Below are 26,845 nucleotides of genomic sequence, written 5' to 3' on the forward strand. Positions count from 1 at the left end.
GGGATTAGTGTTCAACCTCTTCAGTATTCCTATGTCTGAGAATGGATGTTTAGAAGAGTTATTCTGTTGTTCTTATTTTGGAAAATTTGAAGCTATACAAAAGTAGAAGCATATAATGTGCGTCAGCTGGGTTTAACCTGATTGTCTCATGGCCAATCTTGCTTCCGTTATCCTTTCTTTCACTCTGTTGCTTGCCTTTTCATCCTCTTAGGAATGTCTTTCAGAGAGTAGAAGTTTGAAATTTTGATGAAGTTCATTTTTCAACTTTTTCTTGTATGGATTGTGTGTTTAGCATAGCTAAGAAATTTTCTGCGGTGTCATAGGAGAGTGGAAGATATAGTACATGGACTTTCTCTCGGAAGTTTATAGTTTTAGGTTTTACATTTAGTTTTATATTTAATTTTGAGTTAACTTTTGTACAGAATACTAGGTAGATAGAGTTTAGATATAGATATAATAGATAGAGTTTCTTTCTCTCTCTCTTTTTTTTGCATCTGATTACCTATTTGTTTCAGCACCATATTTTGAATAGACTGTTCTTTCTTTCTTAAATCGCCCTTGCCCCTTTGTCATCTGACCTTAGGTGTATGGGTGTATTTTTGGATTTTATTCTACTCCATTGATTCGATGATTACCCTTTCTTCAGTACTACTTTGTAATGATTGCTCTACCTTTATAGTAAGTCTTGCAATCAGATGTTGTTAGGCCTTCAATTTTTTTTTTTTTTTTTTTTAGTTTCTTTGTCTTTCCATGTACATTGTAGAATCAGCTTATGGATTTCAAGTCATACAAAAAATCCTGCTGGGATTTTGAATGAAGTCGTGTTGACATAGATCAGTTGAGGAGAACAGATATCTTAAAGATATGGAGTCTTTAAAACCCAAGCATGGTAGGGGTGCCTGCGTGGCTCAGTTGGTTAAGTAGCTGACTCTTGATTTCGGCTCGGGTCATGATCTCAGGGTCATGGGATTGAGCCCTGTGTTGGGCTCTGTGATCAGCATGGAGTCTGCTTGAGATTCTCTCTCTTCCTCTCCCTCTTCCCCTCTCCCTGCTCGTGCTCACTCTCTTTCTCTAAAATAAATAAATAAAATAAAAAAAAAACACAAGTGCAACATATCTTTATTTAATAGGCTTTTTATTTTTCATCAGTTTTGTAGTTTTAAGCATTTGTTTATTTAAATTTTAGGTAGTTAACATACAGTGCAATATTGTTTTCTAAAGTAGAATTCAGTGATTCTCACTTAGGTACAACACCCAGAGGTCATCATAACAAGTGCCCTCCTTAATACCCATCCCCCATCTAGCCCATCCTCCACCCACCTCCCTCCATCAGCCCTCAGTTTATTCTCTATCATTAAGAGTTTCTCATGACTTGTTTCCTTCTTTTTCTTCTCTCCCTTCCCATATGTTCTTCTGTTTTCTTTCTTAAATTCCACATGAATGAGATCATATGGTATTTGTCTTTCTCTGATGTATTTCACTTAACATAATACACTCTGGCTCCATCCACATCATTGCAAATGGCAAGATTTCATTTTTTTGAGGGCTGGGTAATATTCCATATATATACCTCACATTTTCTTTATCCATTCATCAGTCGATGGACATTTGGGCTCTCTCCATAGTTTGGCTATTGTGGACATTGCTGCTATAAACATTGGGGTGCAGGTGCCCCTTTGAATCAGTATTTTTTGTATCTTTAGGTAAATACTCAGTATTTACTGGCTGAGTATTGGCTGGATCATAGGATAGGTCTATTTTTAACTTTTTGAGGAACCTCCATACTGTTCTCCAGAGTGGCTGCGCCAGTTTGCATTCCCACCAACTGTGCAAGAGAGATCCCCTTTCTCCCCATCCTCATCAACAACACCTGTTGTTTCTTGTGGTGTTTTTCTAGCCATTCTGACAGGTGTGAGGTGGTATCTCATCATGGTTTTGATTTGTCTTTCCCTGATGGTGAGTGATGTTGAACATCTTTTCATGTGTCTGTTGGCCATCTTGATGTCTTCTTTGGAAAATATCTATTTATGTCTTCTGCCCATTTCTTAACTGGGTTATTTATTTTTTGGGTGTTGAGTTTGGTAAGTTCTTTATAGATTTTGGATACTAGCCCTTTATCAGATATGTCATTTGCAAATATCTTCTTCCATTCTGAAGGTTGCCTTTTAGTTTTGTTGATTGTTTCCTTTGCTGTGCAGAAACTTTTTATCTTGAAGTCCTGTTTGTTCATTTTTGCTTTTGTTTCCCTTGCCTGTGGTGATGTGTCTGGTAAGAAGTTGCTATGGCCGAGGTCAGAGATGTTTCTGCTTGTGTTCTCTAGAATTTTGATGGTTTCCTGTCTCATGTTAAGGTCTTTTATTCATTTTGAATTTATTTTTGTGTATGGTGTAAGAACGTGGTCTAGTTTCATTCTTTTGCATGTTGCTGTCCATTTTCCCCAGCACCATTTGTTGAAGAGACTGTCTTTTTTCCATGGGATAGTCTTTCCTGCTTTGCCGAAGATTAGTTGACCATAGAGTTGTGGGTCCTTTTCTGGGTTCTCTATTCTGTTCCATTGACCTGTGTGTGTGTTTTTATGCCAGTACCATACCGTCTTGATGACTACAGCTTTGTAATGTCACTTGAAATCTGGGATTGTGATTCCTCCAGTTTTGTTTTTCTTTTTCAGAATTGCTTTGGCTATTTGGGGTCTTTTGTGGTTCTGTACCAATTTTAGGATTGTTTGTTCTAGCTCTGTGAAAAATGCTGGTGGTATTTTGGTAGGGATTGCATTAAATGTGTAGATGGCTTTGGGTAGTATAGACATTTTAACAATATTCTTATAATCCATGAGCGTGGAATGCTTTTCCATTTCTTTGTGTCCTCTTCAATTTCTTTCATAACTATTCTATAGTTTTCAGAGTACAGATCTTTTACTTCTTTAGTTAGATTTATTGCTAGGTATCTTACTGTTTTTGGTGCAGTTACAAACGGGATCAATTCCTTGATTTCTTTTTCCGCTGCTTCGTTACTTGTGTATAGAAATGCAACAGATTTCTGCACATTGATTTTGTATCCTGCAACTTTGCTGAATTCATGTATGAATTTTAGCAATTTTTTGGTGGAGTCTTTTGGGTTTTTTACATAGAGTATGTGTTGTCTGCAAATAATGAAAGTTTGATTTGTTCCTTGCCAATCATAGTTTTAAGCATATCTTAGATATTGCTATACTTTGCTAGATTTATACCTAAGTTTTTCATGATCTTTGGTGCTATTGTAAATGGTTGTGTTTTGGAAATTTCATGGAGAAATACAGTTGATTTTTGTATGTTGACCATATATCCTGTAACCTTGCTAAATTTATTAATTCTATTGGCTTTTTTGTGTGTGGGGGGGATATCATATGTAAACGATCATGTTGTCTGTGAATAGAGACAGTTTTATTTCTTTCCAATCTGTATGCCTTTCATTTGTTTTTCTTGCCTAATTTCATTGCCTAGGACCTCCAGTATAATGATGAGTAGAAGTAGTAAGAGTTGATAAACTTGTCCTGCTCCCAATATTAAGGAGAAAGCACTTAGCCTTTCATCATTAAGTATGATAATTGTTAGCTGTAGATTTTATGGGTATCTTAATTTATTAAGTTCTGGAATTTCCTGTCTAATCCTGGTTTGCTGAGAGGTTTCTTTTTTTTTTTTTTAATTATTATCATGAGAGGATGTTGAAATTTGATTTGCTAAAGGCTTTTTCTGCATATGTTGAGAGAGTAAGTTTTTTCCACCCCCTTTAGTATGTGGATGATATGATAAATTATATTGATTAATTCTCAAATGTTGAACTAGCCTTGCTTTCTCATGATAAACCTTACCTGGTCATAATGCTGGATTTGATTTGCTATATATTGTTGGAGTCTGTATATTGCTGGATTTTTTTTTTTTTAAAGATTTTATTTATTTGACAGAGAGACAGTGAGAGAGGGAACACAAGCAGGGGGAGTGGGAGAGGGAGAAGCCGGCTTCCTGCTGAACAGGGAGCCTGATGTGGGGCTCAGTCCCAGGACCCTGGGATCATGACCTGAGCCGAAGGCAGATGCTTAACGAATGAGCCACCCAGGCACCCCTGTATATTGCTGGATTTGATTTGCTCTTATTTTGTTGAGGATCCTTGTGTCTGGTTTTGGTATCAAGGTAATGCTGGGAATGGGTTGAGAATTAATCCTTCCACTTTTATATACTAGGTTTGTGTAGAGATGATTATTTTTCCTTTAAATTCTTAAAGAATTTTAGAATTCACCAGTGAGTCCATAAGGTTCTGAAGCGTTTGTTGTTGTTGTGTTGTTTTTGTTTTTTGGAAGTTTCTTAACTACAATTCAGGTGTGAACTTTGACAGTTTGCATCTTTCAAGGAATTGGAACGTTTTATCTCATTTGTTAAATTTACAGGCACAGGGTTGTTCAGAGTATTTTCTTATTATTTTTTAAATGACTGAGGGTATGTAAAGATGTCCTGCTTTCATTCATGATGTTTGCAGTTTGTGTCTTCTCTCTTTTGTTTACTTGGTCCCTAGCTATAAGTTTATTAATCTTACTTATCCTTACAAAGAACCAGCTTTTGGTTTCATTGATTTTCTCTATTCTTTTTCTGTTCTTAATTTCTTTTTTTAAAAAAGATTTTATTTATTTGAGATTGAGAGAGTGAGAGAGAGTGTGCAAGAGAGTGAGCATGAGCTGGGTGGGGGGGGATAGAGGGAGAAGGAGAAGCAGGCTCCCCGCTGAGCAGAGAGCCTGATGTGGGGCTCAGTCCCAGGACCCCGGGATCATGACCTGAGCCAAGGCAGATGCTTAACCGACTGAGCCACTCAGGTGCCCCATAATTTCTTATCTTTATTGTTTCTCTCCTGCTTGCTTTGGGCCTTCACTTTCTAGTTTCTTAAAATGGAAGTTTAGGTCATTGATTTGAGACCTTTCCTAATACAAGTGTTTAATGCTATACATTTCCTTCTAAACACTGCTTTTGCTGCATCCTACAAATTTTTATATATCGTGTTATCATTTTCACTCAATTCAAAATGTTTTTAAATTTCTTTGTGATTTTCTCTTTCACTATGAGTTATTTGGGAGTATATTTATTAATTTCCAAATGTTTGGAGATTTTCCAAAATCAGTTGTTAGGTGCATACAGATTTAGGATTCTTACGTCTTTTTGGGGTTGACTCTTATCATTATATAATACCTCTTTTTATCCCTGGTAATATTCCTGTTCTAAAGTCTACTTTGATTGAATGGTTTTTAAAAACTTCCATGGTAAAGTTGCAAGAGTAGCACATTTAGAATTACTAGTAATCCTCAAAATTTATTCTGATTTATGTTTTCTTTAGGTTGGAACATTAAGATTTTGCGGAACAACAGAATTTGCAACTGGGCAGTGGGCTGGCATTGAGTTGGATGAACCAGAAGGAAAAAACAATGGAAGTGTTGGGAAAACCCAGTACTTTAAATGTGCGCCCAAATACGGTAAGGTAGATACTATCTAACTTAATGAGAAGTAGTTTAAGATAACCAAATTTACTTTTATTTATTTATTTTTATTTTTATCATTTTTAAAAAAGATTTTATTTATTTGGAGAAAGAGAGCATGATCGGGGTGGGGGGGGAAGGAGAGGAGAGAGAGAATCCCAAGCAGACTCCTCGCGAGTACGGAGCCCAGTGTGGAGCTTGACCTCATGACCCTGAGATCATGACCTGAGCTGAAATCAAGAGTTGGATGCTTAACGAAGCTTAACCAACTGGGCCACCCAGGCATCCCTACTCTTCTTTTGTTTTTAAATAAACCTGGTTAGGCGGGGGGGGGGGGGGGGGGGGGGGGGGGGGGGGGGGGGAAACCTTTCCTCCTGGTTATCTATGTAGTTAATGAAGGGACTGCCCTTTTCCTGCTATGAGCAGTGTAGTGATGGGAAGATGGTGTCCCACCAGGAGTACTTCCAGCTCCGTGGACCTCCTGTAAGTCCTGCTTAGGGTGCTATCATGACTGAGGGAGGGACTTTGTTATCAAGGAAATACAGAACTCCGGGGGTTGAAAAACTTGAAAACTTGGAAAAGCAAGTGAAGCAAACTTTAAAACTGTATTCCTGAGGTGGGATGATTCTTTCTCTTTCTGACAGATGTTTGTTTAAATTCATATTCTTTCTCTCTCATACACATACATACGTACAGACTCCTTGACATATTGAACTAAATTTGTCACTTGCTATGTTGTGAATATTTTTCCTTGCCGTGAAATATTCTTCTAGAACATTAATTTCCCTGGTTGCACGTGTTTCAATTATAGCTGCACAGAGAGATACTCTGGTCTAATGCTGAAGTCCTTGCTTGGAGTCTGACAGCTTGGGTGTGAATCAGCTTCTCTACCTACCAGTTATGTGACCTTAATTCTCTTCTTGTGCCTCAGTTTGTCTTCTATAAAATGGGGCTAACAATACCTCAAGAGTTCGTATGAGGATTAAATGTGTTGATAAATGTATAAAGCACCTTGAATAGTGCTTGATTCCCTATAAGTACTCAACTAATGGTAGCTATTTGCTAGCTGTTATAAATTTATCAAAATTATCAGTTTCCTTTTGTCATACACTTAAAATGGAGCATCATTTTTTTGTTTATTAATTTTTTTGTTTATAAAAGTATTGTATAAAATTTGAAAAACAAAGAAGGTTAAAAGAAGAAAATAAAATCACTGGTATATTTCTTCTGTTTAATTCTTTTTGAAAAATTTGGATTATATATAGTTACATATTTTGCATTTTTGCTTGATATGCTATTATAATTTCTCCAAATCATTAAATATCGTTTGAAAATGTGATTTTTAATGGCTCCATTTCCTTTAATTTTTCCAATTTAACGGGTAAAAATTTCTGTTTGAATTCATATTTCTCTGATTGTGGTGAAATAAAACACTTAAAATATTTTGTTGTAATATATATATTAGCAATTGCCAAGAAATAATTGTTCATATTACATGCTCATTAAATAATTGAGGGATTAGTGGGTTTTAAAAAACTTTAGAAATACAAATACGTATTTAAGATATTAAACTTTTATAGTTATCATAGATATTTTGCCCAGTTTGTCATTTGCCTTTGAACTTCATTTGCAGTGTTTTGGCATAGAGTTTTATGTAGTTAAGAGACTTTTTCTTTATAATTTCTTAACATTGCTTTTATGTTTAGATAGTTCTTTCTAATCCAAGGATTAATTTAAAACGATATATTTTATTCTTTTGAATGTTTTAATTTTTTGCCCTTTATTATTTAACCCATTTGGAATATATTTGGGTAGTTCTGCGGAATTAAGAATTTGATTTTAGTTTTCCTCTGTTAGCTAATTGTGGCAGCTGTGAAGCCGACTGAGGGCAAAAGGATCAAAACTCCTAGCAACACACAGGGTTGATGTCAATCGGAGTCACGGGAAAGGCTTAGCTTGTAACAGAATGCATATTGCCCCCCAAATCTCATCATCCCAAGGAGAGGCATGCTTGATGAGGACAAAGCCAGATACACCAAGGACCCTGCTTCTGTCCCTTTCACATGCTTAAAGGCGAGTTTTGGGGGGCAAGGATCATGTGTTGGATTATGGAAAAATGGGAGTTGCCCTGACTAAGCAGAAGCCAAAGAATTTATCTCTTCTCAGCAACAGATTTTTTTTTTCCCGCCTCTATCATTTTTCCTTTGGCTTGTTGTGCTTCCTTTATTATAAATTCTTATAAATGCTATCGTCTGTTTCAGGATTATTTTGTTCAACTGATCTGTTAATTCTCACACAGATTAGATTTTTTCAATTGTAGAAATTTTATAATAATTTTTAAGACTTTTTTTTAGAGCAGCTTGGGTTCAAAACAAAATTGAGAGGAAGGTACAGAGATTTCCTGTGTATCCCCTGTTCCCATGTGTGCAGGGCCACTCCCATTATCAGTGTCCCTTCACCAGAGGGTACATTTCTTAACATAGAGGAACCTACACTGATGACTCGTCATCAGCATTGAGTCCATAGTTTACATTGGGGTTCACTCTTGGTGGTGGATGTTCTGTGAGTTTGGACAAGTGTTTAATGACATGTCTCTATCATTACAGTGTCTATATGGAGGATTGTCACTGCCCTGAGAACCCTCTGTGCTCTGCCTATTCCTCCCTTCCCTGCTCAACTCCTAGCAGCCACTGATCTTTTTACTGTCTTCTTAGTTTTATCTTTTCCAGAATGTCGTATCGTTGGAATTCTACAGTACGAACCCGGCCTCTTCAGACTGGCTTCTTTCACTGTGTAATTTGCATTTAAGTTTCCTCCATGTGTTTTCATGGCTTGATAGCTCATGTCTTTTTAGCCCTGAATAATATTCCATTGTCTGGATGTACTACAATTTATTTACCCATTCATCTACTAAAGGATATATATCTTGGTTGCTTCTAAGTTTTAGCGATTATGAAAATTTTTATAATAAATTTTAATACTTGGTAATACCATTTTTATGTCTTTTAATAATTACCAAAGTGAATACATAAGTCAAATTGTATTATAAGGTTTATTAAAAACATCAGTTAACTCCTTCCCTGGCTTGCCCTTCCCTGACCCTGAGTCCTGTCCTTTAGAGGCAAGAACTATTTTAACATCTTTAGTTGTATCTTCTGATATTAATATTTGTATTTGTAAATAATACATGTATATGAGTCTCCCTTGATTTTTCCAATTTTATTTTTATTGTTTTAAAGATTTTATTTTTTTAAAATAAAGGGTTTTTTAAAAAATATTTATTTACTTGAGAGGTATGCACAAGTTGGGGGGAGGAGCAGGGGGACAGAGGGAGAAGCAGAGCAGGGAGCCCAATATGGGGCTCAATCCCAGGACCCTGAGATCATGACCTGAGCCGAAGGCAGACACTTAACAGACTGAGCCACCCAGGTGCCCCTAAAAGATTTTATTTTTAAGTAATCTCTACAACCGACTTGGGGATTGAACTCATGACCCGGAGATCAAGAGTCACACGCTCCACTGACTGAGCCAGCCAGGCGTCCCTGATTTTTCCAGTTTTAGACTTCTGTTGAGTTCAGTTCATACTATAAGGAGAAAGATTGGGCGCCTTCATTCTAAGTCAGTTCTTTTCTTGGTTTACTTCTTTGTTTTGGTGGAGCACATCCTCTAGTAGCTTTTTTTTTTTTTTTAATTCCCAACAATTTAATGTTAACAAAAATAATGATTTGTTTTCCACCATTTCTTTTAGGCTGAAAACAAAAATCACTGAACAAAAAATAGTTTTCCATTATCCAGTAAATGGGCATGCCTTACAAAAAGTATTAATTTGGAAGGTATATTCTAATAATCCCTCCTAAGGATGTTAGTTAACATATAACCAAAGGAAAAGAAATCCTAGGTATGGAGGTCTCTCTAAATAAGGGCATGTTTCTTTTCTTTTTTTTTTTTCTCTAGTAGCTTTTTGACAAAGGACTCATGGGAGATAAATTTTTTGAAAACTTCCATTCTAAAAATATGTTTATTTCTACCCTCATACTTCATATGATAGTTTGATGGGATAAAGAATGTTAGGCCGGAACTCGTATTTTCTCTGTATTTAGAAGGTGATATATATTTTTTTATTATGTTATGTTAATCACCATACATTGCATCATTAGTTTTAGATGAAGTGTTCCATGATTCATTGTTTGTGCATAACACCCAGTGCTCCATGCAGAACGTGCCCTCCTCAATACCCATCACCAGGCTAACCCATCCCCCCACCCCCCTCCCCTCTAGAACCCTCAGTTTGTTTCTCGGAGTCCATAGTCTCCATGGTTCATCTCTCCCTCCGATTTCCCCCCCTTCATTTCTCCCTTCCTGCTATCTAGAAGGTGATACTCTATTATGTGATGGAGTTTGGCTAACTTTTCCTGTAGAAGGCCAGAGGAGATATTTTAGGCGTCAAGGGCCGCACAGTCTCTCGTTCAGCCATTCAGCTGTCCTGTTGTAGTGAAGAAGCAGCTGCAGACTGTGTAAGCACAGGGGTGCTAGTGGGACTTGACAGAAGAGGTGGTGGGCAGGATGTGGCCTCCCGGGCGCTGGTTTGTCAGCTACTGTCTTGAGCTTCCAGTGTTGCTGTGTACGAGTTGCAAAATCTTTCTTCCGTGTTTGACCTTTTCCCCCTCTCTGGCAGCTTTTAGTATTTGTTTCCTCCTTTTTATCATTTTCTTTTTTCTTTAGAGTTTATATCGTTTTTATTCCTTTCTAATATTTCGGTGCCGTTTTGGGAGGAGTTGTGGTAAAATGGGCCAGAAATTTGTTCTAGAAATTTGTTATTCTTCTATTTAAAAATCATTCTTCCCTATGTGTTTATTTTAGTTAAGCTTTATGATTAATTGTATGTCAAGATCTGAGAAAAGTCCCATTGGTACTTTGATGAGCACGAGTTACTTACTAGGAACTTTTGCCCATATTCTGCGTGCACTTTGGGCTTTGGTTGTAGCCAGTCTTCGCTCTAAATTTAGTTTCGGTTCTCCCAAATGATTTATTTCATTAAAAAAAACAGGAAGAATAAGAACTTATATTAGGTGGGGTTTTATATGCTATGGAAATCTTTTAAAGCCATAGAATTAAATATTTACTGTTTAAGATATTATGTGGACCCTGCTTGTGTTCCCTCTCTCGCTGTGTTTCTCTCTGTCAAATAGATAAATAAAATCTTTAAAAAAAAAAAAAAGATATTATGTGGAATAATATTGTGCGGAAATTTTCTATTAAGACCTTGAAAGAGAAACCATGCAACTTTCCTCAGATTAAGAAAAAGCCATTCAGGGGCGCCTGGGTGGCTCAGTTGGTTAAGCGACTGCCTTTGGCTCAGGTCATGATCCTGGAGTCCCGGGATCGAGTCCCGCATTGGGCTCCCTGCTCGGAGGGGTCCCTGCTTCTCCCTCTCCCACTCCCCCTGCTTGTGTTCCATCTCTCGCTGTCTCTCTCTCTGTCAATTAAATAAATAAATAAAATCTTTTACAAAAAAGATCTTTGTTTAAAAAAAAAAGCCATTCATTAAACAACATTATAATGCATTAATGACAAATTTGAAAGACAATTTGAGAGTAATCTGACTGCTCTCATAAATGTGTTTTTGTTTTCAGTTTTTACAGTATTTCTTATATCCACACATAAAATGTTTCTCAGATACAGTCATAATGTAATCAAATATATAGTTTCATTTTTATTTTCTTGATTTAATTTTCATACTTGTCTGTATTTCTTTACAATTTTTATTGTTTTACTTATTGATGGTGATGTAACAGTTCAGGGGTATAGTTCATTCATTCATCCTGTTGACACATACTTGTTTTCTCCTACTCATGAATAATATTGCGATGATGACATATCAGGTATACAATCTTTTCCTCCCATTTGGATTATTTTCTCATAATTAATTTCCAAAAGTGTAATTGGGTCATAGTAGTAGTAAACTAGAAATTGTTTTGGCTCTGGAAATCTATCTTTTCTTTATACCATACAAGTGTAACTTTGTAACTTTTTGTGCACAAATCTATTTCCTTATAATTCAATGCCACGAAGTGGCTTGGGTTAGAATTTTTGTCTTCCAGTAAGATTGTACACATTTACAATAGCCGATAGTTTAGTCAGAAACTACTATGATGGAAAACTATTACCTTCACTCATTTCTCTTTTCCCTGAATTTCACGTAATACATGATTATGCCTCTTTTATGTGATTCTTCAATTACTGTGTATGTTGTTCGTCTTGACAACTAAATTGTAAGCTCTCTGAGGGCACATACTGCATGTCACTTTTTTCCTGTCTTTCCCTACAGGACACCTGGTAGGCACTAAAAGAACTTAAAGATTTATATTTCCAAATGGTTGTACTTGCCCCTTTATTTGAAATGGTTTTAATTGCTTCACACTAACTCAAGCTCTCCATTCCTCCCTTAGGTATTTTTGCACCACTTTCAAAGATAAGTAAAGCAAAAGATCGAAGGAAGAATATAGCACACACTTCTTCTGGAAAAGCTGTGCCTCTCATCAGGTCCCAGAAAATTGATGTAACTCATGTAACATCAAAAGTAAACACTGGTAGGTCAAACCAGAAAGTTAAATCTCTTCTTCAGCATTTTTTTTTTATAAAGATTTTATTTATTTATTTATTTGAGAGAGAGAGAGTGAGAGAGCACAAGAGGGGGGAGCGGGAGAGGGAGAAGCAGACCCCCCGCCGAGCAGGGAGCCCGATGCGGGACTCGATCCCGGGACTCCAGGATCATGACCTGAGCCGAAGGCAGTCGCTTAACCGACTGAGCCACCCAGGCGCCCCTCTTCTTCAGCATTTTTTATTTCCTTTGCAGACTGCTTTATATTTAGTGTGCTTCACACTTTTTTTGTTAGATAACTAGAACCCGAATTTAATAAAATCTCCATCTCACATGTTTTTAAATGTCAGTCATGGTTTATGATTTTGATTCCTGACAAGAGTATTTTACATTTGTTCCTTTCTTTTCTTCCTTTCCTACTACCTGCATACCTTCATCACCCCCTAATCTAACCTCGAAGCTCAATTTTATACCTCTGGTAAATCCTTATAAACGTAACTAGCTTTATGTTTCTTCCCTATTCAAGAATTTTAGTGACTTCTTTTTAATCAGAAGAAGTCCTGACTCTTTAAACTGGTGGTCTCAGTCCTTCCTGTATATAATGGGGTCTCTGGCTACCTCTGTAGTTGAACTGTGATTTCTTGTCCTCACTCTTCTCTACGTACTTTGTCTCGTGCTATTTCTCTGAGTGCAGTCATTTGACTTCTGCATTTTGAGGCCCTAGCTGTGCTTTACCTCCTTATTTTGATGTTGTTTCTCCAAGAACACTTCCCTGGGGACCCAGATCACTTTGATGTCTCCATTATGTCCACCCTTGTGTACACTTGTATCCACACCACACAATTATTTGTTAGTTTGGGTCTTGTCCTCTGGTTGCTTCATTTGTGCAGATCTTTATCGTCTCAGCAAAATTTTAAATGGACTGTGAGCGTATTTTGTACTTTTGTATTCACCGTAGTAGTACATAGCACAAAATACGTGCTCAGTAAGTACTTGCGAACTTACCAGGGGCTGAAGCAGAAAGGCTTTCTACCATGATTCAAGGATTTTGTCCAAGAATTGGTTGTCCTTTCTGCTCTCTTCTGTTGAGCTATTTGAATATCTCTGTGTCAGTCTGTACTTCATAACTACTATAGTTTTTAACAAATAAATCTTGATATCTAGGAAAGGAAAGCTTCTTAGCTTATTCTTAAACAGTGTCTTGCCTGTTTGGATCGTTATAAATCACACTTCCCTATAAATTTTAGAATAAGCTGTTAAGTTTCTTTAAAAAAATACCTGCTAAAGCTTTATTGGTTTGACCATAAGTCAATCTGGGAAGAACTGACATCTTTATAATATTCAGCCTTTTAATTGTAAGCTTGGAATATTGCTTTATTTAATTGGGTCCTTTAAAAATACGTCAATAAGATTTTCTAATTTTCTCCACAGCTCTTTTCGTACCAGTTTTGTTAGGTCTGTTCCTAGATACTTCATACTTTTTGGTGCAATTGTAAATGGTATCCTTTTAACCCGAAACCCAGAAGTTCACAGCCATCATGGAAAGAAAGCCCAAAGAGAAGCCCTCCATTCCTGGTCTAGGGATTAGGGAAGGGGTCCCCTACTAGCCAGAAAATGTAGGAAATCCCTTTTTTTATGATAGCTTCCCCCCCCCTTTGGTCCATTCCCAGGCCGGTCCCTGGGTAGTCCTCCATGGTTTAATAGTAGTAGTAGGTGGTGAGGCACCTGAAACCCCATGGGAGGGGAACCCTTCTCTCTGACCGGAGAAACTGTGGTCCCAAGAGCAGGGATGGAATCCCCGATAGTTTGTCTTCTGCTTGTTCCCAGGGGCAGAGTCAGTCCCGGGAGACTGCATGACAGAGCAGGGAAACCAAAGCCTAGGCATCCTGCCCAGATATTGGGAAGGGATGCCTCTGGGAGCAAGAAAGTAACAGGGAGACCATGGAGAGCAGGGAGCTCAAGAAAGTGATCTCAAAATGTTGGGTGTGAACTCCTGGGCTTGCTCTCCAGTGGTGCGTGTGTGGATCTGACCACAGGCTTTGGTCTCCGGGGTAGATCGCTGCCCAGGTCCCAGGCACTGCTGGAGGGCGCATCATAGGAGAAAGATCCCAAAAAGTCTTTGGAAACTGAACTGACATTGGAACCATAGGGCACAGAAGGCGGGTAGGGATGTCCGGCCTGAACTGGTTTGGGTTGACTCCTTCATAAAACAAAACAAAACAAAACAAAACAATAAACATTCTCTGTAGAACTTAAGTAAGACCCAGAGTCCCACAATGTAATATTCGAAATGTACAGGATACAATCCAAAATTGCTCAAAATAGAAAAACCAGGAAAATCTCAACATCTTTCCAGGAAAAAGACAATTAAAGGTTGCCAACCCTAACAGGACACAGACATGACGCAGATAAAGACTTTAAATAATACATTAACCATTCTTTAAGAATTAAGGTTAATACTCTTGAAATAAGTGGAAAGAAAGTTCAGAGAAATGAGGATATAAAAAAGAATCAAATGATGTGTGAGCACACATGCACATGCGCACGGATGCACAAAGGAGTTTGGTTACAACTGGGGCGACCTAAGATTGGCAGATTGTATCAGTGTTGGCATCCTGCTTGTGGGATTATGCTATAGTTATGTAAAAAATTACCTTTGGGGAAATTGGGCAAAGTGTGCAAGAGATCTCCCTGTATTACTTTATACAACTGCATGTGAATCTCCTGTGACTCAATTAAAAAATTCAAGTAAGAAAGAACCAAATGGACATGTTAAAACTGAAAAATATAATTGAAAAATAAGAAATGCGCTCCGTGGGGTGCCTTCACAGAGTCTCTCTTACCCACCCCTCTGTTCAGTTCCTGCTGTTGTCACTCTGGTCCTCATTCCACCTATGGTAAGAACTTCTCCCTGGTCCATGCTTCCTACCTCTACCCCTCTCACTTCCTTCTAAACTTTGCTGTCAGGGTAATGTTATTCCCCCCCCCCCCCCGTTCATGCCAGCCCTGTTCAGGTCCATCAGAGGCCCATTCCTTCCACAAGAGGACCAGGTCCTTATCTGGCACTGTCCTCCTTTGAGATTTCACTCTGACCTGTCTATCCAGTCTTACTTCTCCCACGTCCCAAAAAATACTCTTTATTCCAGCCATGCTACTCCTCCATCTCTGACCCTGTCCTTAAGATTTTTCCTTTTCTTTTTGCCCATCTAGAATGTCTATCTTCAGTTCTTTCTGGCCATACCTCCAGTATGCTCTGGAAGAAGTCTTGTCTTGTCTTGTTCTTTCTTTCTTTCTTTCTTTCTTTCTTTCTTTCTTTCTTTCTTTCTTTCTTTCTTTCTTTCTTTTTCTTTCTTTCTTTCTTTCTTTCTTTCTTTCTTCTTTCAAGATTTTATTTTTTTTTAAAGATTTTATTTATTTATTCATGAGAGACAGAGAGAGAGAGAGAGAGGCAGAGGGAGAAGCAGGCTCCCAAGGAGCAGGGAGCCCGATGTGGGACTCGATCCCAGGACACTGGGATCATGACCTGAGCCAAAGGCAGACGCTTAACCATCTGAGCCACCCAGGCGCCGTAAGATTTTATTTACTTGAGAGAGAGAGAGAGACCATGGGGGCGGGGGCAGAAGGAGAGGGAGAAGCAGACTCTCTGTTGAGCTGGGAGCCTAATGCGAGGCTCGATCCCAGGACCCTGGGATCATGAACGGAGCCGAAGGCAGACGCTTAATGACTGAGCCACCCAGGCGCCCCTGGAAGTCTTACCTGTCCTTCAAGACATAGCTCAGAATGTGATCTCCTTGATGAGGCATTAATTTATCTTTGTAACCACAATTATTGTCTTTTTCCTTTGTGCTTATCAATAAATGTCCTCATATTTTAGTTATTCATGCTCACATCATTCTACCATTCTGAATTGAGAAGGTGCTCCTCTCGGGCTGGGACCATGTCTCGTTCACGCTGGGGATGCTCAGAGTGCCAAGGATAGTCCTTCGCTCGGATGCTTCCTAAGCGAGAAGAATTGAAATGGGTGCTTGATGGAATTTAAAACTGGGTGGAGTCCGTTAGGTTTCCTATTTAAATAATTTGGTTCTCTAGAATGGAAACAGAAGTCTTCATAAGGCGAAGTATTATTTGTGGGCTTCTTCTTTTTTAAAGTGAGTCTGTTTGTGACACTTGGGTGTGGTGCTAGCGGGGCTGTCGTCGTCAGAGCGCTGGGGGCAGAGAGTGTGGGGCTTCTTCCTGTCTCATGTTCGTTTGCATCTGATGAGTGGCTATGATGGTTTGCAAAATTTTTACCCAGAATTCACTATCTAAGTAGAAACTCTGCTGTAACCGATTTGCAGACACATGAGTGAAATCTGTGAGTTGTGTGCAAGTCCTGGTTGTCCTAGAGCTGCGTGAGTTTCGCTCTCTACCTGCCGGCATTGTGCGGACACACTCATGAGTGTGTGAAGTCAAACAGCTAGGTAGCTGGGCTTTAACTGTTTTGTTTTGTTTTTTTTTAAAGATTTTATTTATTTATTTGAGAGAGAGAGAATGAGAGAGAGCACATGAGAGGGGGGAGGGTCAGAGGGAGAAGCAGACCACCCCCGCTGAGCAGGGAGCCCGATGCGGGACTCGATCCCGGGACTCCAGGATCATGACCTGAGCCGAAGGCAGTCGCTTAACCAACTGAGCCACCCAGGCGCCCTGGGCTTTAACTGTTTTATAGAATTTAGAATTCCTTAGTGGATTGTTAAATAGGTCTAAAAGAGACCTTGGTGGTATTTGAGGAAATTGATTGAGGTTTTCAGAGGGGCTGAGGATGCATTCTTTTTCCCCGCCTCTTCACATAATGAAATACTGGATCGGCCCCTGCTGTCTGTGAATTTACTATCCGGCATGTTTCCAGAAGTGGAGAAGATTTAGATAATGAGGGATGTCTGTCCTTTAAACAGCAAGTACATTTGTATGTTTAATGTTGAAGTTCTTTCTTGCTGAACATATTTTGTTTCTACATGCCAGGATTAATGACTTCAAGAAAAGACAGCGCTTCTGAATCAACACTTTCATTGCCTCCTGGTGAAGAACCGAAACCCGTAACAGAGAAAGATGGTAAAATAATTTTATAACTTCCATTCTAAAAATCTAATTTACAGAGGGAACTTTAATATAATATAGTGATAAAGCTTATATGGGGGCTAAGTTTTAACGTTTTTGAGAGAAAAATCATCCTCGGAAATACCTTAAGTGGCTCATCGTAAAGTGTATACGTGGTTTTGGTATAAAATGCTGTGTGGTGCCTCTGTGTACACAAATTAGAGGGCTCCCAGGTTAAGTCAAACGGGAGACCAAAAGGAAATTCCAAGTATAGATGGCTTGATAAAAATGTTTAAAATCGCCTTCAGCTATCAAATCATTGGGTGAATAGAGCAGGAACAACACATTCAAGAGTATTCCTGCTTGCCTTCAGGTTCGCTCAGAACATTTTTTTTAGAAGATTTTATTTATTTATTTATTTGAGAGAGAGAGAGAGAGCACAAGCAAGGGGGGAGAGGCAGAGAGAGAGGGAGAAGCAGACTTCCCGCTGAGCAGGGAACCTGATGAGGGGCTCGATCCCAGGGATCCCTGGGATCATGACCTGAGCCGAAGGCAGCCACTTAACTGACTGAACCACCCAGGCGCCCCAACTCAAAACATTTTAATACTACCTTTTTTTTATCTTAAATTAATAGATTTTTTTTTTAAAGAGTTTACTTATTTATTTGACAGAGAGAGACACAGCGAGAGAGGGAACACAAGCAGGGGGAGTGGGAGAGGGAGAAGCAGGCTTCCGGCAGAGCAGGGAGCCCGATGCGGGGCTCGATCCCAGGACCCCGGGACCATGACCTGAGCCGAAGGCAGACGCTTAATGACTGAGCCACCCAGGCGCCCCAAATTAATAGAATTTTTAAGTGTAAATAAGATTGGGTTGTACTAAGCCATCTAAAGTGGGAGGTGAGAGAGAGTGTGGGGGGAATAGGGAGGTCATCAGCTTCAGTAAAGCTGGATGTGCTCTTCTGTGTGAGAGTGTCCTCATGCAGCACGAACCCTTACAGTGCAATAGCTTGGCTGATAAGTCTTGTCTGTATGAACTACAGGACAGCTGGGTGAAACCAGGCATTTAATTCAACACTAGATACTCCACAGCTGAGGAAGCTAAATGGAGGGTTTCAGAGGGATTTACCGGGGAACGCATCTTATTGGTTCACTTCTTACTGTCCACCCTTCGCTGTGTTCTCTTCCTTTACCTGTCTTAGGTACCCTGCTCGGATCCATCAGCAGCTCCTCCTCCACATCATCTTTGGAGTACAAGCCGAACCACCCCAAGAAACTGAATGCACAAAGCAATAACAGGAAGACAGTGAGCAAAAGCCCGTCTGTCTCCTCTAGAACCAGTGCTGGTATCTATGGCTTTTTCAACCAGGCTTTCTTGGTGTTTTTTATCTTGGTTTGTTTGTAAGTAGATTTGCTCTTTTTAAATGTGTAGAAGGAACTTTTTACTTCAGTCAGATAGAACTACTTGTACTCTTCTGTCTTCCCCGTGCCCCCCACCTCTTGTGAGCGTCCTCGGTCTCCCTGCCTCCCTCCCCGTGCTCCTGCCGTGTTCCTTGTCTGGACTGATTTCTTCCCTACCACATGCATGTAACACCTCTGACCCTGTAAGGATCGTTTTAGAAATTTATGATAGATCCTCAGATATGTGGAAACCATACAGTTATTATCTTTCTTATCTCTTTTCTAATCTAGACCTAATAATAACTAACATGTATTGTATACTTATTATTTCAGGTTCTATTCTAAGCAACTTTACATACCTTATTTCACTTAATTCTCAAAACAAACCCTTGGATAGGTACTATTATTCTCACTCTCATTTTATGAATGAGGGACCCGAGGCTTAGGGGAGGTAAGTCATTGGTGCCTGATGCCACTTACCCCTTAGGGGAGGTAAGTCATTTCTAAGTGGCACACCTAGGCTTTAGCCTGCGGTCGGTCGGCTGCTTCCTCTGCTGCTGTTAGGGTTTGCCTCCATCCCAAGTACCTCCGCTCTTCCTCCTGCTCCTTGGCCTCCAGACCACTCATGGCCAGCCCATGGAGGGCTGAACTGTTGCCCATGGGCACAAGCACAGTGTAAGGCCCCTCCTGCAGTGTGGCGACCACACCATCATCCTGGCTCCGAGGGAGCCTCTGGCCAGGGCCCTTCTTGTTGCCACTTCATGTAGGACTTTACCTGCATTCTCCTTTAATTGAATGTTAGAGGTTTCATCCCTCTGCATTCTGTTGCTTACACCTTGAATACTAGCTTTCCCACATACTTCTGTGTCGTCTTCATATTTGAAGTTCAAGTCCTTGTTTAACACTAGGTAGGAGAGGGTCAGTGGCTCTCCTGACAGGTTGATGATAGTAATCCGTTGGGATGTGGCGAGTCCTGAGTAACCTTGTTCAGTCCACATTTCTCCAGTTACATGTAAGGATATAGAAAGCACTTCATAGCAGACATCTTGCCGAAATCAACATATATGAAACATACTGCCATTCGCTCATTTGGCTACATAGCAAACTTGTCCGGAAAGGAAATGAAACCGTTTTGGCATAAATTGTTTTCAGTGAACCTCATAATAAGATTCTCATTCACGTACTTTTAACAGTTGTACTGAAGCAATATTTTATTATGGAAAATGTTCGTGACGGGGTTTTTTTTTTTTTTTTTCTCTTTAAAATACTTACTGTACTGTGATGGGGAGGAGCCCTCAGCGATAACATTGACAATAAACCTATCGGGTGGGACTCTAAAAGCAGAGAACCTAGAAGTTTTGCCTGAAATTGTTTACTTGGAACTTGTATTTTCGGTGTGGGTGCTCCTTCCCCTGTGAGCAGTTTCTGTCTAGCCCCCTGAAGAACAGAGCTACCAAGATAGGGATATAGCATTCCTGCTTGTCCTCATTTTATTCACATTACAAGGCCTCCTTCACTTGGAATTTGGGCTTTTGACATTTACTTGATTTTAAAATTTATATGTGCATATGGAAGTACCTGTTTTACTTTTATAAGAAGTAGTTCTAGTGTACCTATGTATTTAACCTTTCTTCTCTTTTTATAAATTTAAGCCTGATGTAGGCTTAGATAGCAGTAGATGAAGAGACCTGTCAATTAGAATGAGCAAGAAGACCTTTTAGGAGGGGAGGGAGAGAGAATGGGAGATCCGTGAGAGGAAGTCCATGTTTGCGACCTCAGAGACATTTCCCTAGGACACTTTTCTAGAGTGAGTAGGTATTTCACTTTCTCCAAAGATTTGCATTTGAGGGATGTGGACATATTGGGAAGTGAGGATAAAGAGGAGCAGAAAGAACAGATTAGGGGAATGGCAGAGGTAGGGGAGGAGGTGTGTGTTCTCAGCATCGTTGTATCCCATGATCGAACATGCTGTCCTTGGTCCATTACACAGCCTGGAGACCCGCCTGAGGACTTGTGGTCATAGAGCCCCGGGCTCTCATCCTTGTGTGCCATCGACTACCTGTGAACACCATGTCTTAGTTAATTCCTGAGTTTGTGTCTTATCTATAGTTGTAATTCTATGGAAAGCACTTTGCAAACTCTGAAGTGCATTAGAAATATTAGTTATTATGAGGACCTAGGATTTTTTAGCATAGCGCTTTATCCACCCCTGCCTTCTCTCTGGGTTTATGTTCCTCATTTGTTGCCATGGCTTTAGTTTCTCTCCCGTTGGCCGTGTGACTTATCCTCTGTCCCCTGTCCTCACAGAGGCTTCTGTAGGCCTTCCCAGATGATAGCTGTTCAAGTCTGTTTATGGACTGATGGGAGAAGCCTCAAGGGCCCACTTTGTGTTATAATTGAACAGCTTTCCAGACAGCATTTCTCTAGGATGTTTGATAGTGGGCATTTGAAGGATTAGGTTTGAATCAAGGTGAGGGGGACTGGTTTGGTTCCTAATAAGGAAATCAGTTTGAGCTCATTGGAAACAGAGTAATTTTCACATTCAGATCACATTCCTGTATATATAATTCACACTGAGTCCCAATGAACTGCTCTGATTCTAGCATTTTAGCGGAACAGGGATTGGTACAATACAGCCCATGGGCTGAACCCGACGTGCCACCTATTTCTGTGAAGTTTTCTGGAGCACGCCAGGCCGGTTTGCTTTTGTGCTGGGGTTAGTGGAGCCGAGTAGTCACGACAGACGGCGCGGCCTGCAGTGCCTCACGTACTCACTCCCTGGCCCTTTGCGGAAAAAGGGTGCTGGCCTCTGTGGGAGTAAGTGCACCCCGGGCAGTCTGGGTAGAACTGATGCTTTACCAGGAACCGTGTGCGTCAGATTCTTGTGGCAATAATTTTTTCAGGAAACCCTTCACACGTTCCTTGAATGTCTTGGCCTCACATGTGAGAACCACAGCTGTAGGTGATGCATATCATGAAGGGTGTCATACATTGAGATCTCTCAACTAGCTAGACTGGTTAGAACACGTGGTGATTTTTTGGCTAATACACTTTTTGAGGTTGTTTTTTTTTCTTTTTTTCTTCCCCTTTGCTCTTTTCCCTCCTCGTTTCCTGCCCCTTCCCCTTTCCCCACCAACCAATTAAACAGGTTTGAATTCCTCAGGAGCATCTGTAGCAAATAACAGCCGCTGTGCAGGAGAGCCCCACCTCGGAGATAGAGTGCTGGTGGTAGGCCAGAGAATCGGCACCGTTAAGTTCTTCGGGACAACAAACTTTGCTCCAGGTAACTCATCTGGATATTCTTGGCTCCGCTTGAGCGCTTCAGAATACGAAAGGTTTAAAATTTTACATGTAGGGAATTCCTGATGAACAGTTCTTGTGGATGTTAGTTATCTATGGCACCAGCGAAGCCAAACAGTGATGGAAACACTGACTGGACTCGGGTTGACTGTCGTCCGCGAAATCTCACTTGTATTGTAAATTGTCTAATGTTAAAATTCGTGGCCCTTCTCCAACTTCATGCTCACTGATTGCCAAGCGTGCTCAATAACAGAGAGAAAATATCAGGATTAGATTTTTGCTAAGGTTTTTCTTTTTTTTTTAATTTCAAGTTTTTATTTAAATTCTAGTTGACATATAATCGGTAAAATTGGTGTTAGGTGTAGACTTCAGTGATTCATCCCTCACATGTAACACCCAGTGCTCATCACAAGTGTCCTCCTTTAATCCTCCTCCCCCATCCACCCTATCCTCCACCTACCTCCCTCCAGCAACCCTCAGTTTGTTCTCTATAGTTAAAGAGTCTCTCACGCAGTCTCATGGTGCATCCTTTTTTTTCTTCCCTTCCCCTATATTCATCTGTTTTGTTTCTTAAATTCCACATACGAGTGAAATCATATTATATTTGTCTTAGTCTGACTTATTTCTCTTAGCATAATACACTCTAGCTCCATCCATGTCGTTGCAAATGGCAAGATTTCATTCTTTTTGATAGCTGAGTAATATTCCAGGGGATTTATACCACATCTTATTTATCCATGCATCAGCTGATAGACATTTGGGCTCTTTCCATAATTTGGCTATTGTTGATAATGCTGCTATAAACAGCAGGGTGCATGTACCCCTTCGAATCAGTATTTTTGTATCCTTTGGGTAAATTGCTAAGGATATTCTAAAAATGAGTTCACAGCATATCGCTTTTATCTGAGTGGCTTGGAAAGAAAAGCCAACAGACAGATTCGAGGGAAAATGAAAAAGTTTCTGTGCACCCTGGGACCTTAAAAATACATGTTTGTGTATTTACATATTTATTCCAATCTAGACTTAATACTGTGTTTCCAAAAGTAAAGATTAGCTTTCTTTTGCATTTTCAATGATTTTAATTTCAAATATAGAAGCCAGGTGAATGAAACCATGTTTGTGTATTTTAAGTGGCAGTATGCTGTTTTGACACATGGCGGCGTTGCAGCATTCTAGGAAAAGGTTACCCAGAACATTGATTTTAAATTTGTAACCTTCTGTCAAGAACTGTGAAGGACCTGAGATTTTACCCTACGTGTGTAAGCTGACAAGTTAGATTGCCACAGTTTCATAAATGCTAATGGAAGACGTTAGGCTCCTGATTCAAGGACAGGACTTCTGGAGTCCCAGCAGCAGCAGAAGCAGAGGGTCAGCATTTTCTTTCTTTTTTTTTTTTTTTTAAAGATTTTATTTATTTGACAGAGAGAGAGACACAGCCAGAGAGGGAACACAAGCAGGGGGAGTGGGAGAGGGAGAAGCAGGCTTCCGGCAGAGCAGGGAGCCCGATGCGGGGCTCGATCCCAGGACCCCGGGACCATGACCTGAGCCGAAGGCAGACGCTTAATGACTGAGCCACCCAGGCGCCCCAAGGGTCAGCATTTTCTTGCACTTGCTTCCTGAGCCCCAGTTCCCGGGGTGGGGGGGAGGTGACACCTGCACACCCAGTGGTTTATGCTACAGGAGAAGAGCCCTGAGTGTAAGGAATCTGAACCTGTACACTAGACAAGACGCATGTCTGTATTTTGGGTGGGGCATGCGGCCCACACCCTGTCTCTGTCCTCCAAGGCTGTCCTCTGTGCAGACATCCATGGAAACACGGTGCCTCTGTTCATAAGACATGCAGAAACATGAGCGAGCCATGGAGAATTGTCTCCCAGCACAGTCTTGTTTCATTATACCACTTATAATCACAATCCAGCTAATTGATTTGAGATGGGCTGTGTGTTGTATAATTCATGTCCCTCACAGGTCTCCAGGTAGTAATTGAGATGAGTTAGGATGGTCTTAATATAGTTCTCAAATAAGAACTTTTAAGACCCCAAAGGTGGGTTATTTTTCACAATCTCCATGTCTTTTGAGTTCCCTTTTTCTATATTAAACAAGATTAGAGTGGTTTTGGTTCACTGGATGCAATTCATTGTTTTAGGTTGACTTTTAATTTTAATTTTTTTTAAAGATTTTATTTATTTGAGAGCGAGAATGAGAGACAGAGAGCATGAGAGGGAAGAGGGTCAGAGGGAGAAGCAGACTCCCCGCCGAGCAGGGAGCCCGATGCGGGACTCGATCCAGGGACTCCAGGATCATGACCTGAGCCGAAGGCAGTCGCTTAACCAACGGAGCCACCCAGGCGCCCGACTTTTAATTTTTAAATTCCTAAGGTTAAGCGTCCAGAAATTGGGGTAGTCATAAGCAAACGTAAAGTTGGAAACCCTTCTGTTAAGGTCATTCTGTCCTTTTGGAAACTACTCGCATGCATGTCATGTGGCACCAAAACTGAGATCAGCCGGTTCTCGAGAACAGCGCTGATTCATCGAAGCTTTTTCGATTATAAGATCTAGACCTGAAGGATGTCATTTTCAGCCTCGTTAGCCTTCTTATCGGAAAAAAAATTACCATTTAAGTGGGAAGCCATATGTACCTCACCACTACCAGACAAGGTGTAGTCACAGTTGTTCACACTTGTCCTGTCTTTCTGTGGGATGTTACACTTTTTCAAGAGTCATATGGTAAACGTGTTGCCATTATATGGTACATTGTAACATTGAACATTGTTAACTGTGGCACTCAGAAATAAAAATGGCAACCAGACGACCTTGGTTAATGACATTCGGAAATGTGATGACCTGTTTCCAGAGCATTAGTATGGCTGAGAAGTAAGTTTGTTCACGTTACTCTGTACTCATATGCTGCTTAAGTATAGGGGACTGTGGTCATGCATTAGTCTTTTCGGTGCAAAAGTACTGAGAAATGGGCTCAAGGGTCATCTTTTTGAACATAAGAGGAAAAGACTGAAGAACTTCTAGGTTGCCATTTTTGAGGTTATATAGACTCTTTGAATTAGTCATCTGAAAGAAACAGTATTTTTGTATTTTGGAATTTGGAATTTGCAGTAAGTTTCTCAACGTCTGTATTCTTATTTTTTATTTGATACTGATTGTAAGAGACCAGATGCAATTACTACTGTATTCTCCTTTTAAATAAAAATGAGTGGCTCATTAGACACTTTTAACTGGTCTTGAGGTACCCTCCATTTGAGAATCCTTATTCCAGGAGTATGTATGTATACACTTAGACTAGGAGTATATGTCCACCTACCTAATTCTCACCACACTAAAAGCAACCTCACTGCTTTAGTTTTGGCCCTCTAGAAAAGAAGTCCTGTTATTTTCCTCAGAGTGGGCCCTTTTACATACTTAAAATAAGCCTTTTAGAAAATTCTTCCAACTAGCTAATCTAAATCTTTTCACTAAGGTTAAGTATTATGATTTTTCTTTTTATCCTGGGTGGGGAAACAGAAAAAGAAGAGTCACCATGAAGTCTAATCATATTTTCCATATTACTTTTGTCCTTCCTTAATTATTTAAGGACAGTTTGTGATGTTGGAATGTTGGGAGAGTGAAAGGAAAAGATTGCACATGCACTTTATGATCCATATGGCTCAGTATTGTGTTGTGCTTCTCCCACTGAAATGCGCTGTATCACTGAGTCAAGGGCAGTTTCTTTTTCATTATAGCTTGTAGATATACTGTGGTCATAATACTACTTGCATAATAGCTAGTTTGTGCCAAATTTGTGTATTTTATCTCTCTCCTTTAGTGTACAACTCTGTAATTGTGCTTGTAAAATGTTTTTCCTGTTCATTTTTCAAATTTTCAAATTTTATCATTTGAAAGCTCAACGATCATGATGCTCTTCCATCATTTTGGTCATTTTGTGAAAATGTTAAGCCATTCGGGTTCTGGGTTTGTATAATAGCATAACCATTTTGGGTAAAATGCGGATGCTTTCAAAATCTAATATTCTTGTTCTAGGATATTGGTATGGTATAGAGCTTGAGAAACCCCATGGCAAGAATGATGGTTCAGTTGGAGGTGTGCAGTATTTTAGTTGTTCTCCAAGATATGGAATATTTGCTCCCCCATCCAGGGTACAAAGGTGAGAAAAAGGAAATTTATGTTTTTTTCACAAGGCCTTTTGGAATTTGCAGTGGTTTATAGTTAGAGTTCCTCATTTTATATTAAAGACACGCACTGACTACAGCTCATATCTTCTTTCAAGGGGTTAACCCACCACCTTCTTCAGAGAGAAGGCTCATGGAAAGCTAAATTTGCTTTGCTGAGGATTTGCAATTTTAAAACCGTCCTTTATTCCTCATTTGCAAACCCTATGAGTATGTGTAGGCTATTAGAAGTGGCGTTTGCTGCTAAGAACAGTGAGAGCAGCAAGCTTAATCTGTCATGCAAACAAAAGTAAAAATGCTCTCTGATTGCTTCAGTCACATCCTAACTACATTAAATTTCCTGCCAGCAGGCACCCCATTCATTCTCCTCCAAACCTAATGGAACCAAAATGGCTTTTTCCTCTGATTTCTTTAGTTTTCAAAAATAGATAGGCAGTAGATCTTCGGGGGAAGTGAAGCTTTAAGGATTTATATATAATGTACCTCCTCGGTGTTTCTCCTGAAGATGGTACACTTCTGGACCAGCTCACTCTGGCTTTAAAAAAACAAGTTGAGCAGAAACAAGTTCTCATGAAATCCCAGGTACCATTATGTGAAATGACTTACATGCTGAGAGAAGTTGGCTTGGTGTGCTCTTCCGTGCAGGGGAAACAGGATGCTAATCTTTAGGAAAGAACATGTATGGTGTAATCACGTTCATGAGAACGGATCTGCCATCACATCCCAGAGCCCCATCTAGTTCCCTTCTACCTAGGCTGTGTGACTGCCTCCTGGCAGATTTTAGAGTTTTTTTTAGATC

The 26,845-nt window shown here is 39.9% G+C and overlaps 1 protein-coding gene across 2 annotated transcripts in view; it reads left to right on the top strand.

Annotated features, from left to right (window-relative positions):
- CLIP4 (CAP-Gly domain containing linker protein family member 4) overlaps positions 1 to 26,845 on the top strand; it is a 78,825-nt gene that overhangs the window by 25,003 nt on the left and 26,977 nt on the right. For both annotated transcript variants that reach the window (XM_035000836.1, XM_035000835.1), the window contains exons 8-13: positions 5,356 to 5,491; positions 11,944 to 12,084; positions 17,094 to 17,183; positions 18,368 to 18,511; positions 21,715 to 21,849; positions 25,898 to 26,021. In XM_035000836.1, the coding sequence (XP_034856727.1) occupies positions 5,356 to 5,491; positions 11,944 to 12,084; positions 17,094 to 17,183; positions 18,368 to 18,511; positions 21,715 to 21,849; positions 25,898 to 26,021 (770 nt within the window). The remainder of the gene's footprint in view (positions 1 to 5,355; positions 5,492 to 11,943; positions 12,085 to 17,093; positions 17,184 to 18,367; positions 18,512 to 21,714; positions 21,850 to 25,897; positions 26,022 to 26,845) is intronic.

The sequence above is a fragment of the Mirounga leonina genome, unplaced genomic scaffold (assembly GCF_011800145.1).
Source record: "Mirounga leonina isolate KUSES-001 unplaced genomic scaffold, KU_Mleo_1.0 Mir_125, whole genome shotgun sequence".
Taxonomy (NCBI): domain Eukaryota; kingdom Metazoa; phylum Chordata; class Mammalia; order Carnivora; family Phocidae; genus Mirounga; species Mirounga leonina.